The 13,692-nt window shown below is 42.4% G+C and overlaps 1 protein-coding gene across 10 annotated transcripts in view; it reads right to left on the reverse strand.

Annotated features, from left to right (window-relative positions):
* The window catches only part of DOCK9 (dedicator of cytokinesis 9), a 323,308-nt gene that overhangs the window by 240,019 nt on the left and 69,597 nt on the right, over positions 1-13,692 (reverse strand). For 2 of the 10 annotated variants that reach the window (XM_070800427.1, XM_070800418.1), the window contains exon 1: positions 11,599-13,229. The exons of 3 other annotated variants lie outside the window; for them this stretch is intronic. In XM_070800427.1, the coding sequence (XP_070656528.1) occupies positions 11,599-11,760 (162 nt within the window). In that variant the 5' untranslated portion in view covers positions 11,761-13,229. Of the gene's footprint in view, positions 1-11,598; positions 13,240-13,692 lie in introns of those variants that run through there. 5 more of the 10 variants (XM_070800422.1, XM_070800416.1, XM_070800417.1 and 2 more) reach the window with 5 other exon arrangements.

Here is a 13,692-nt window from a genome sequence, read left to right on the forward strand (position 1 = left end):
TTGACACAAGAGACAAGGGTTCGATCCCTGGGTCAGGAAGATCTCCTGGAGGAGGGCATGGCAACCCACTCTAGTACTCTTGCCTGGAGAATCCCATGGACAGAGGAGCCTGGTGGGCTACAGTTCATAAGGTCGCAAAGAGCTGGACATGACTAAAGCGACTTAGCACAGCACATGCTGTTAGCAGAGAAAACATTTTTTCCAGTGTAATGGAAAAAAAAAGAAAAAAGTTTGGGTTCTCTTCTGATTGCTCTACAACAATAGAGAAACCCTAGAGAAATAAGAGTAACTTATAAGACTAATTCTTTGATGATGCTATTACAATGCTTTAATGATGCTATTTCATAAGCCCAGAAAACACAAGGAATAGCAAATGTGCAGAAGGGTAAAACTCTTCATAAATAGGACTGCCTGCCACCAAGCCCACATCTTAGACCTGTATAACATAAGCAAACTCTCATTACACAGACCCTGCAAAGGCAGAACCTACTCCAGAAGAGAAGAGAAAGCCTATCCACTGGCAACTAACTCCATGTCCCTCTGCGTAGGCTCACAAGTCACATCTACTTCATTTTTCTAGAATATGGGTTTTTCCTTGGCAGCAAAACAGATGTTTATTGAAATGCACCCTGGGATAAAGCCTTGGATTGTTCACTGACATATGAAAAAACTAATACTTTATCCAATATATCAGCACTGAGATGACAACAAAAAACATACACACATACACAAGTAGACACAGTCGAATACAGATTCTCACACACACACACACACACACACACGCATGCACGTCCAAAACTTAACACACATTTAAATGTAGGTAAGGAGGGAAATGAATTATCTTAAAGGAAAAACTAGAATTCACTCTTCATCTGTTAAGATACAGATACACTTCCTGCAGACACGAACCATTAGTTTGGAAGCTCTGGTAGTACCTCTGCTTATAGTTTGCTGGGACTCCTTTTGTTAGCAGAGACCGGATACACAAAAATGCAGACTCAAACCAAGGTTACCTGAGGATGCAGCTGCTACGCTGGAATGTTGCTTTCACCAAAATGCACCAGTCTTCATAAAGACAAGCTCGATCTCCTCTATGAGCAGGCTGCTTCACAAGAGAGCAAATTTACAAATATACACATCTCTACACTCAGTCTTTATCCCTTAGCCCCTGAACCTTTATCAATATATGCTTTATAAGACCACCTAATTCAGCAATGTGTGCAGTACAACCTGTTTATAGATAAATCTTAAAAGTGTAGTATTTGTTTCTCCAAATTTCTTGTTTCCATTTTTATTAAACTGTAATTGAACTCACAGCTGGATAAGAACTTTGCTTCTATAATGGACAAAGAAACAAAGCCCAGTACAAAAAGGAACAGAAAATATAATGAAGACAGGATCACAAATCAGTGTCTAAGGAATGGATTATTCAAAACACAAAATTGAGAAAAATGAGTGTTAGGGGTAAGGAAGGAATCAAATTAGGGCCTCGACTAAACTATATATCAAATAAATTCTAGGTTGACTAAAGCAAGGGTTGGCAAACTTTCTATAAAGGATCAGCTAATAAATATTTTAAGCCAGAAAGTACATATTATAGATCTCTGTCACAACTATTCTGTTCTGCCACTAAGAAAGAAGATATAGACATGAAAAAAAATGGCCTGAAAAAAATGCCAACTAAACTTCATTCATAAAACCAGTTGGCAAGAAGGACCCTTGGATGCAAGAACCAAATATAATAGTAAATAAATAAATAATCAAGAGAACAAATTCCAAAAGAAAACACTGGTGAATATCTGATCTGAGATAAGCAAGAATTTCTAACCATAAAAGTAATGGAAGAAATCACTGAGGAAAAGACTATTATGCTTATCACTTACATTTAAACTTCTGTTAGTAAAATAAGTGCTATAGCTGTTAGTGTTAGTCACTCAGTTGTGTCTGATTCTTTGCAACCCCATGGGCTCCTCTGTTCATGGAATTCTCCAGGCAAGAATACTGAAGTGGGTAGCTACTCCCTTTTCCAGGGGATCTTCCCAACCCAGGGATCAAATCCGGGTCTCCCGCATTGCAGGCAGATTCTTTACCATCTGAGCCACCAAAATTAAAGGCAAATGATAAAGTGGAGAAATACTTGAATATGACAAAAGATATAAATTTGAAAATTATCTTTTGCCTCTCAAATTGGCAAAATGATGCTGGCAATCATCAGCTATATAAAACAAGACTAATATTCACTGGGTAGATGAGCTGGTAAAGAATACGCCTGCAATGCAGGAGACCCTGGTTCAACTCCTGGGTCAGGAAGATCCCCTGGAAAGGAATGGGCTACCCACTGGTGTATTCTTGGGCTTCCCTGGTGGCTCAGGTGGTAAAGTATCTGCCTGCGATGTGGGAGACCTGGGTTCGATCCCTGGGTTGGGAAGATCCCCTGGAGGAGGGCATGACAATCCACTCCAGTATTCTTGCCTGGAGAATCCTCATAGACAGAGGAGCCTGGCGGGCTACAGTCCATGGAATCACAAAGAATCAGACATGACTGAGCAACCTGTTCTACACCGGCAGCACAGAACAGGAATGTAACTTGGATCAATCATCAAGCAATAAAACAATATGCATTAAACAGCTTTTTAAAATTTCATTCCTGTCTTAACAAGTTCATGTTTATGAATCTAACCTATAAAAATAATTATAGACCCATAAAAATATGTTTGGGTAAAGATGTCCTCAGTAAACATAGTCTATAACACCTAAATGCCTAACAAAAGAAAAGCATTAAAATAAATTTGGTATATACATTACAGTGGAATATTAAGCATATATTAAATAGTGTGTTAGCAGAACACTATGGGCATAAGAAAATGGCCATAAAAATGATAAGAGGAAAGGGCATCAGGATTATTTATGGGATATACTATTTTTTATATTTGTATAAGCACAGAAAGATATCAGAAAACATGCACTACATGTTAGATGTGAAAATGAAAGTGTTAGTCACTCAGTCCTGTCCAACTCTTCGAAACCCCATGGACTGTAGCCCACCAGACTCCTCTGTCCATAGAATTTTCCAGGCAAGAATACTGGAGTGAGTAGCCATTCTCTTCTGCAGGGGATCTTCCCCACCTAGGGATTGAACTCGAGTCCTCTGCATTGCAGGTGGATTCTTTACTGTCTGAGCCACCAGGGAAGCCTGTACTACATGCTAAACAGTAATTAATTCTGAGCTGTGGGATTATGGCTGATTTTGTTTTCCTTTTTATATTTCCCTGTAGTCTCTAAATATTCTAAAATAATTATGTATTCTAAACATGAAAGACAATCAACATTACTTTTAAAAAGCAAAAAAGTTGTTGCTTCTCATCATTTCTGAAGGAGAAATATAAATCAACTACTTTGAATATCTAAAAAGCAAGACTTGAACAAAGCAATAACGGCCTTTACTCATTTGTTTTTATTCAGTATTTCTGCTGCTCTTTCCTCTTTAATGTCTATGAAACAGCTACCAATTCCAAAAGGTTGAAGACCTCCCAGAACAAACACATTCCAGCCTCCACAATGGAACATTTCAGAATTCTTCAGGGAGATTTAGCACTAGTGGTCATGCTTCCAGAAGTTGAGACAAAATTAGTACTAATTTGAACCCTGGTGTGAGTCTTACTGCCTAAGCATACAGCAATCTAAATTGATATCATTCTATTGAGCAGATAACTCCATCAACCGCTTAATAAAAAGCCATTATGAAGGCAAACTGCTTGAAGTCACAAGGGGAGAAAACAAATTTTCTTGTCTTCAATTTTTTTAAAAAAATCTCAAAACAGTTATTTCTGGAGGACAGTCTGGCTATAGATATAAAAACCGCTTAAATAGCAAATATTCTTTGACGCAGCTATTCCAAGTCTAGAAGTCTGTGCTAAGAAAATAACAAGTGTTTAAATTACAGATGGAAAGATGTTTATCACAGCATTTACAATTGGAAAAAATGGGATACTGGGTAATGTGTTAAATAAAATGTCACTTCCAGATGTCTGTGTGAAGTTTGTGAATACGGGGAACTAATACTTTACAAAATGCTACAAATTGGTTGGTACCAAAAAAAAAAGGTAAAAATTTAGGCCTAAGTCTGCCTTAGAGCCTAACTTAGTCCATCTTTAAAAAATATAGAACACTCGAGGAGCAGTTTCACATGTTAGATCTCCAAGCATTCATTATCAAGGTCATGGATCTTTGCCCTTAAATCAACGTGTGGTAGAATAACAATGTCATGAACAAACAAATAGACAAAATGTCACCTCCTCCAATGTGACTGTTTTTTGAGTCCCCTCAAAATTCCCCATGTGACACTGTCTGAAAGGGAAGCCTTTGGGGGTGGAACCCTCAAGAAGGGGACTGGGGCTTTCTACAGAACAGGCTCCAGAGAGCTCGCTCACTGCCTCCTCCAAGAGAAGTTACTGTGAAAAGACGGCCATCTGCGAGCCAAGAAGCAGGTCCTCGTCAGGTATTAGATCTGTAGATGCCTCCATCTTGGGTTTCCCAACCTCCTGCAGGAAATAAATGGGAGGGGACTTCCCTGGTGGTCCAGTGGTTGAGACTCTGAGCTTCCGACTCAGGGGGCCTGGGTTCGGATCCTGGTCAGGGAATCAGATCCCACATGCCACAACTAAGAGTTTGCATCCTGCAACTGGAAGATTCCACATGCCACAACAAAGACTGAAAACCCTACGTATCGCAACTAAGACCCAGTGCAGCCAAGTAAATATGAAAAAAAAAAAGGAAGGAAAGAAAGAAATGGCAGTTGTTTACAAGCTACTCCATCTATGTTATACCATTAATAGCAGCCAGAAATGGCTCATCCACATAATGAAATGACACCATTAAGAATGAGAAATAAACGTGTACTCAGTGATATGGAAAGATGTTTGTGAGTCTATTCAAGCAAGTAACAAGACTATATAACAAAATACCATGTATATTATTATGTATTACTTGGGTTGCCAGAATAAAATATCACTGACTGAGTGGCTTAAACAACAAAAATTTATTTTCTCACAGTTCTGGAGCTTGAAGTTCAAGGTTAGGGTGCCAGCATGGTCAGCTGGTGCCTGGTAAGGACCCTCATTCTGGCTCGCAGACAGCTGCCTTCTTACTGTGTGCTCACATGGCAGAGAGAGATTTCTTACTCTTAGAAAGGCCACAGTCCTATTGGATTAGGGCCCCACACTTATGATCCCCTTTAACATAATTATATCCTAAAGACCCTATCTCCAGATGTAGTCACATTGTGGGTCTGGACTTCAACATACAAACAGGAGGGTGGGGAGAGACAACACAATTTAGTCCACAGCAACCCATTATAAAATTTTTATGAATAAAACTATACATGGATGAAATTCTAGAAGTGTTAGTCACACAGTCGTGTTCGACTCTTTGTGACCCCATGGGTTATAGCCCAAAAGGCTCTTCTGTCCATGGAATTCTCCAGGCAAGAATAATGGAGTGGGTTGCCATTTTCTTCTCCAGGGGATCTTCCCAACCCAGGATCAAACCCAGGAGGTCTCCTGCATTTCAGGCAGATTCTTTACCATCTAAGCCACCAGGAAAACCTAGAAGGTTTGCTTCAAAATGTTTCTATCAGTGGTTATCTTTGTGCAGCAAACACCACAGGCTTGGTTTCCACAATGAATGTTAATCTCCTGCTTATGATTTAATAAATATTAAAAAGATGGTCAATTCTTAAAAAGCACTGCGGAAAGGGACAATATAAACTCTCTTGTGCTAGCTCGCGCTGGCTGCACTCACAGCATCAACAAAGCAACGCAATCCCAGGACGCAGCAAATGGATCTAGGAATCAGAGCAGACTGTTCCTTGAAAACATCAGCCGAGTTTACTGCTCCAGTCAAACAGGCAACAAAATCCACATGGCATCATTAGGAAGGATATGAGAAATAAAACGGAAAACACAAAGCCATGGTCCCATGACCTAACCAAGAACCAAAGGAGTGTTCCAGAAGGCAATCAAGCAGATTTCTGCTTTCTTACACCTCAAGACAGTTATCACAGTTCAAGAAACAGTTATGAGAGAACATCTAAAAAATACAAAGATTCAGCCTTTACCTTCCCCACGGCCTCAAGCTGATGTGTATTATTATCCCAGTCTCCACTAACCCTGGTCATTGATTACACCGCAACCTCTGCCTTACCCTCCCACCAGCCCACCCATCCACACAGCCCCGCAGCCCCACAGACACACACAAGCAGGGCTGCAGGCTCTTGCGATCATATCACCTTCAGCTCTGTTCTCTTTGCACGGTGCACACAGAATAAACCAAAGGAATTTCATAACCAGTTGGTGTTTCACATGAGGAAGGCCTGTTTCGCCTGGAGAGACTGAAGTGGTCTCTGTATAAAATTCTATACAGCAGTAAAGTTTGAGAACATGTTGAAGATGTGCAACAAATCTTTCAATAGGAGGACCATGAAATATTTCAAAGCTTTAAGGAGGCAAGAAAAAAAGATCAACTGTCCATTTACAATGGGTAAGATTATCACTCTATTATCCCAACATGTCATGAAAGAAACTGAGGATGAGCTTGTCTAATCCCCTTGCAACTTGCAGTAATGTGCTCTCTGTGAAGGGCTGACAGAATCCTAGCTGCTATCAAGGTTAGAACTGAATGGCTTCTCCCACGTCAGTTACATTACACAAAACGAGAACATGCTACAGATAATCCCACAGTTCCTCAATTCTTCCATGACAGACACATCAAGAAGGGAAGCAGCTACCACCGGCAATGAGGAAAACAGGGCAGGTCCTGGTCAACAGGGCTGGGTCTATCACAAATCTTCACAGACGAGGAAAAACTGGGATTTACAAGAGTTTTGTCTCAGCTCGAGCTGCCCCTCCTCATGGAAGGTGCCTGGGCAATGGGTGGGGCCTCCTCCGCCAGCGGAGACTGGAGAGCTTCCTCCTTATTTCTGTACATCTAGCACCCAGCACAAAGAAGCACTCAAGGGTGTTCCTTTTTCACTCTAATTAATTTACTTCTTTCTTTATTTGGCTGTGCCAGGTCTTAGTTGCAGCATGGTGAGATCTAGTTCCCAGGCCCCCTGAATTGGGAGCACAGGGTCCCAGCCAAAAGATCAGCAGGGAAGTCCCCTCAAGGGTGTTTCCTGAATGACCTGGACAGTCCATTACTTAGAAAAGAGAAAATGTTAGGAAAATTCTGTACTCAGGAATGAAATCTACCCTAACTCAATCCTGCCCCTCCACCATAGTTTGGAATTACTGGTCAAAATCAACCTGAGCCTCAAGGGATACACTCGAAGTTCAGTCAGTCCACAACTGCCAGAGAAGCCCTTTTCCGCAGGTACTACCCACCACCGAGATGATTCATGTCTCTTGGACATAAAAGGAAAAAAAGAGCTTCCTGCACAAGATCGGACAGCTGCAGCCTTACAAAGCTAATGTCCGCACTCAAGACATCAGATTTTTAGTCAACTTTACTAATCTTAAAAAAATCACAGAGGTAATTTTTAGGTAACAGATAAAGATGTAACATGCACTGTAAGTGTTAATTGAATGATATAAAAACGTCTTAATTCTGATTTTGCCTTTAGCACAACAACAACAAAAAAGCAGGCAACTTATGTTAAAATAAAAAGTAAAAAAAAAAAAAAGCAAGCTACACAAAACAAGATTTTTATGGAATTAAATTAACATTAAAAAAAAAAAAAAGACATCTGTATCTCCTCACATCTAGAAAAGCACTAAAATCCTTCATGGTGATGACTGTTTCTCATGACTAGCCAAAGCTTCACGAGACTGGTCAAAACCTTCTGGAAAAATGTATGCCTGACTGCATGTACTCCCTCCCCCTTCAAAATCACATATATACTGATCTCCCCACCCTGACTCTTTTCACAGAGAGATCTGAGGTGCTGTCTCCCAGGCTGCAGTTCTCATTTTGCCCCAAATGAAACTTAACCCACACAAAAAAAGGCATCTGATTTTGCTTCAGAGCCAACCTGAAGGTTTGTTCTTCACCAAAGTTCTCTACTAGTTTATTAATTCATGCTCTGCTTTGTTTCAATGGGATTTAAAGTGATTTACATAAGCAAGAAGAAGATTAAAAGTATTTTGATAAGCCGATGAGAAAAAGCAGGCAGTGATAAAATAGTAGTACAGGAAAAAAAGAAGCAAAGTTTAAAGGAAATATAAAACAAATCATTTTGAAAGAGCCCATATATCTGTTAGAATCAGGTCATGTGTGTGAAACTAAGCTTTCTTTTAACAGTCAACTGAAGAGGTGGCTGAGGTCAGTTACGTGAATCATAATGTATATAAAATAAATACAATTCGATTAGCACTTATGCTACACAAAGTAGCTCCTCAGGAAAAGCACCATCATTCAGAGCATGAAGAGAAGAAATTCCTTCCAGGGCTCTTCATAAAAGAAACACTAAAAAATAGAAATAATTATAATTGCTAACAATTAGCACTAACTTACATGAAGACACTGTCCTAAGGACTTCAGATACAGTCATTCATTTAACAACCTTATGAGGTAAGTACTGTTTTTATCTGCATCTAATGGATAAGGAAACTGAGGAACAGAGAGGTTAGGTAAATTGCCCAAAGTCACACAGCCAGCAAGTTGTGGATTTGGGACTCTCAGTCACTATACTATGGTGACTCTTCGCCATTCCGAAAGCAAATGAGCAGCGCCCTCCACACCATCATGGTAGACATCACCTAAGTAAGGATGTTTCTCATGCCCTTCACTGTGGGCAAGAGAAAAACACAAAGCTTAGTTCAGAAGCAGCAATTCCTCTGAGGCCAGAATGAGCCAGTCCACCCAGTGAATTCTGACAGACAGGCAGATAACTGGGGTATTTCAGAGTCTCTAGAAGAGTGGTGGCCTCATGAACGTTATTTTTCCTCCATACGGTTTATTATGTACTGAGTGGCCACGGAGGGGGTTATACTCTGAGGAGCGGTGAGGGACAGCTCTGACGTGCTGAGAGTTAAGATGCAGCCACAAGCCAGTCACTACGTCAGCTGAAAGAAGGACAGACACTCTCCTAACCAAGGCTGAGGAGCCTGACAAAGACCTACAAAGGATCAGTCTAATTTGTATGGAGCAGGCCCAAGGGAGGGCCACGGGGCAATTCTCCCTTAATCAACAGCTTGGCTGGATCAATCCAAAGGATGAGAAGGTCCTCAGAAGCCCACGCCATGGAACAGGTCTCAACAGAGCCAGTCTGGATAATACCCAAAGATAGCATCCTCAACTGTCGCTGAAGGACCATAGCAAACCCCTGGAATGGCCAGCTTAGGACCATGCAACTTCTTAGGATAACTCCAAGACAAAAATGTTTTGGGGAAAAAAAAAGCCTGGTTTCAGAAGACCTTCTCAACAGCTTCTCCAAGTTCGAGTTCAGGACCATAAAACCATTTCCTCAGAATTCACTCATTAGCTGAGCATTTACTAGGAGTCAGGGATTGTTCTGGCTGTTGAAGGCAGAAGCAGTCAGTAAAACAGACAAAAATCCCTGCCATCATAAATCTTATTCCTGTGTAAGCACTGTAAGTAACACTTACCAATAATTACTGTTACTATACTTACGGCATTAGTCTCACCTAACTCTGTGTCAGGGGTATGGCGGGGACTCAGAGAAGAGTGCATAGGTGGTGTGGCACAATTCCATCAGGGATCAAGGAAGCCTCGCTGCCATGGAGAACTCTGGGCAAAGCCCACCAGGAGGCCAGGGTGGACCAAGTAAGCGCCCGGGTAGAGATCCCAGGAGAAAAGGTCAGAGAGAGGAGTGAGGAGAAAGGTGAAGAGGAGGAAGCAGGGCCTGGGGGGCACGCTGGGGATGGACCCAGAAGTCATCTGAAGGATTCTGGATCTGACTCTGAGCAGAAGGATGGTCTGCCTTCCCTTGCCCAGAGACCACTGTCAGTTACGCAGAGAAGACTCCAAGGGGTCAAGGAAAGAGAGGCTGGGAGGCCAGTTTGGAGTGAGAGGGTACACCCTTCCACCCACAGCGCCTCGGCTACAGGCACATGTGGTCTTCTCAACTTTCCGGGTATGCTAGTGTGGGCAAGGGTGGCAGCTGAGGGCATCCGACCCGAGGCACAGGACCGGGGCTTCACATCCAGTCCTAGAATCCCAACAAAGCCCTGGGGCAGGTTAGTATTCCCTCATGCAATAAACGATAAGGAAAAACAAGCAGGGTCTCTCGCAGGCAGGTTAACCAAGCACCAAGTCAGTGAGGGCTGCAGGAGCAGTAAAGAAGCTGGTGGCGTGGGAGAGGGTCTGGCACCACGGCCAGGCAGTCCTAGGGCTGCCGGGGTGAGGGACTACCCCAGTGGGACAGACACTCTAATGGGCCAGTCCTCCTCAGCTGTGATGCCAATCATTCGCAAAAGCATATCCCAAAGTACTTAGAGTTTAAAATATTTAGTAGTTAAGACAGCACCACTTAAAACTGCATGCCCACACGTAACACTCATGCCTTCCAAAACGCATCTGAGGCTCATCCGAGGCTCTCTTTCCCTTTCCTCCCAGGGATTCTGAGAGCTAACACCATGTAAACCTCTCCCTAAGACGCATCCTCTCTTGGAGCTCCTGCAAGGCTGGGCCGACCTGGTTTGATCCTGGGAGGGGAGTGGAGTGTGGGGGGAGAGATGTGGCACGCCAGCCCTCCGGGTCTCGGGTGACAGCCCACGACCAGGAAGGTTTCAGGGGTTCCGCACACCCTGCTCTGGCCATACTGGGCTCCTGCTGGCCATCCCCCTCCACAAAAAACGCCCACATGTATTATTCCCCACTTGTTTGGACAAGAACTGCCATAAGAACAGAAGGAAAAACGGCAAGGCATTCTGAGGGAGGAAACCAACACGGAGCTTTCTCATGAGCCTGGTATTTGTGAGAAGGCCGCGGAGAGGCACACCCATCTGTGACTGGACACCTCCTCGTGCCCCGGGAAGGAGGAACCATCACAGGAATGTCAACTGAGCATCTTTTGACTCTCAAGAGCCTTCACTCACAAAATTCTAAATGGCCAGATTTAAAATAATAAGCCTGTAAATATCTTTCTCACACCCATTACAGTTTTCTTTCATGTTTCCTTTACATTTCTGCCCCGAATCAAAGGATGAAGCACAAGCCATTAGTAAGGAAAATCTAGCCAAGTGAAAGGATAAGAGGTAAAGGGACTGAGCAATTCACCATCACAGGTAGAGGGTTCAATCCCTAAGACCCTAGATACCAGCTTTGACCTCTGTTATTTCTGGCACTATACTGAGAACATGTAAGCGCATAAAGCTAACTCAGAAAACTGTTCTGTGACCACATGCCTTACTCCAGCTGCTCTCTCTGCATGTATTTCAGGTCTGATTAACACATGACATTCTCACACATACAAACAGGCACCTCACAATTGGAAACTGAAGGCCACTCACTACCCACTGACACATGCAAGCTATATATACATAAGCATACTGAAATAAATGAGTATATTTGCTTTACAAGTAAAGGCTAGTTTTATTCTAACCCCAACCAATTACTTGTTAATTAAAAGACAGCATTTACCAGACAGGAGGCGATCAATAGTTCTGAGTCTTCTTTTGTCCAATTGTATGCTGTGCATTCAAGGGCATTATTCTCTCCTTGATGTTTGCACATATAAGCACAGTTTCTCTCGAAAACGGTGCGGATGCCTTTAAACAGAATCACACTAGTAGTGCAGCCCATCCCCAAGCTGTGGATGCTCAGGTCTCTAGCAATCTCTACTCCATTTCCACACTATCTTCCTTGGCTCTTCAGAGCAGACTCCCACTGTACCATCTTCACGACAGGCAGTTGCCGACACCAGAACAGAAGGGAAGCTCCGAGCTGCTGTACTAAATGCTGCTCCTGCCCAGCCGCCTGACAAAAAAAAAAAAATTCCGAGCTCCGAGTGTAACACAGGAGGTGTGGTGCAAAAAAACAAGATGACACACCTCGGATGCACCAAAATCTTTAAAGTATTGTATTTTTTCCAACAGACTTCCTCACTGTTAATACCAAAGGATAAATAAGCAGAAGATGTACATGCGGTTACTGGAAAACTGCCGGCTCCGGTGATTTGCTCGGGATTGTTCTGAATCTCAGAACCTGCCCCAAAATGAAAAAGACGGAGCCAGACAGTCACCCTGCTGCAGAGGCTGCCGGAGGCACAAAGAATGTTCATCTGCTGCAAGAAACCTCGCTCCCAGAATGCTTAGCCCAGCATCTATATTAGCAAACATCTCTTTCCTTGACCTAAATATGCTGTTTGTTTAATCCTGCATCAGTGAGGAACAGAGAAGCAAAAGGGGGAAAAAAAAGTCCAAAAAACGAGAGGAATCACTAAGATGACTGCTGCTATGGAAACATGTGTAAGCCCACTTCAAACAACCTTTGGCGTGTGTGGGTAACAGCTTGCTGACAGCAAACCACAGGGGAACACGAAATTGCTGTGTCAATCTTGCCTTCTGCCCACTCGACTCTTTGCTGGAGAGGGGGCTAGCAAGTTTGCACTGCTTAAAAGAAGAATTCTCCCCTGTTTGGTACCCAAAGATGCAAATGAGAACGTGGATACAGGGTTACCTGGCGCCTCCTGAAGCAGCTCTGGTATGCAAGGGTAAATGCACACTTAAGGGCCACAGGCAACAAGGTTATTATGTTTGGTACATAAGTAATCCAAATCCTTCAACTGCACACTGAACTCAGTAACACTGTTCTACCTTGTGATATCTTTGGGACTAGCTGATAGGAAAGCTTGTCACTAATATAATACCAAGTTGACTCTTGCCATTTTTCCTTCTAGAAAATGAAAAGCAAATTATGTAAAAAGACCATCATGAACACACAAGGAAACCCCTCCCACCTACAACATGTATCTATAAAAAAGTTACTGCTCTTTTAAAATCTATTCTGACATGCTTCCTTATTTCATAAGGCAACAGATGGTTTTCATTTTCTAGCTATAGATTTCAAAGTTAGAGTGAATTATAATTGAGTACCTACAGGTTAGTAACAGAAACCTGTGTCATGCAGGTAAGGTAAATCTTTAGAGAATAACATGCAATCACACAATTCCAACATTTGTGTTTTCTACGGCTATTAGGACCAACAGATAGCAGAAGTCTAGGATTTGTCTATCTCCTGAATTTTTATGCAAAGTGTATCAAATAGCTACAGAGATCAAAGGAGTAGATACTGGCCACATGCAAAAAAAAAAAACAGAATAACTATATGTGGTCTACAGCAATCAGCTTCAGAATGGTAGCTCTGTTGAGAGAGTAGCAGTGAAAGGTATAAGACATCACTTGTAAAACAGACAGCTAGTGCGAAGTTGCTGCATAGCACAGCGAGCTCAGTTCAGGGCTTCGTGAGAACCTAGAGGGCTAGGACAACATTCAGGAGTGAACGTCGACATTCTAGGAATCAGCGAACTGAAATGGACTGGAATGGGTGAATTTAACTCAGATGACCATTATATCGACTACTGCGGGCAGGAATCCCTCAGAAGAAATGGAGTGGCCATCATGGTCAACAAAAGAGTCCAAAATGCAGTACTTGGATGCAATCTCAAAAACAACAGAAGGATCTCTGTTCGTTTCCAAGGCAAACCATTCAATATCACGGTAATCCAAGCCTATG

The sequence above is a fragment of the Bos indicus genome, chromosome 12 (genome assembly GCF_029378745.1).
Source record: "Bos indicus isolate NIAB-ARS_2022 breed Sahiwal x Tharparkar chromosome 12, NIAB-ARS_B.indTharparkar_mat_pri_1.0, whole genome shotgun sequence".
In the NCBI taxonomy this organism is placed as follows: Eukaryota; Metazoa; Chordata; class Mammalia; order Artiodactyla; family Bovidae; genus Bos; species Bos indicus.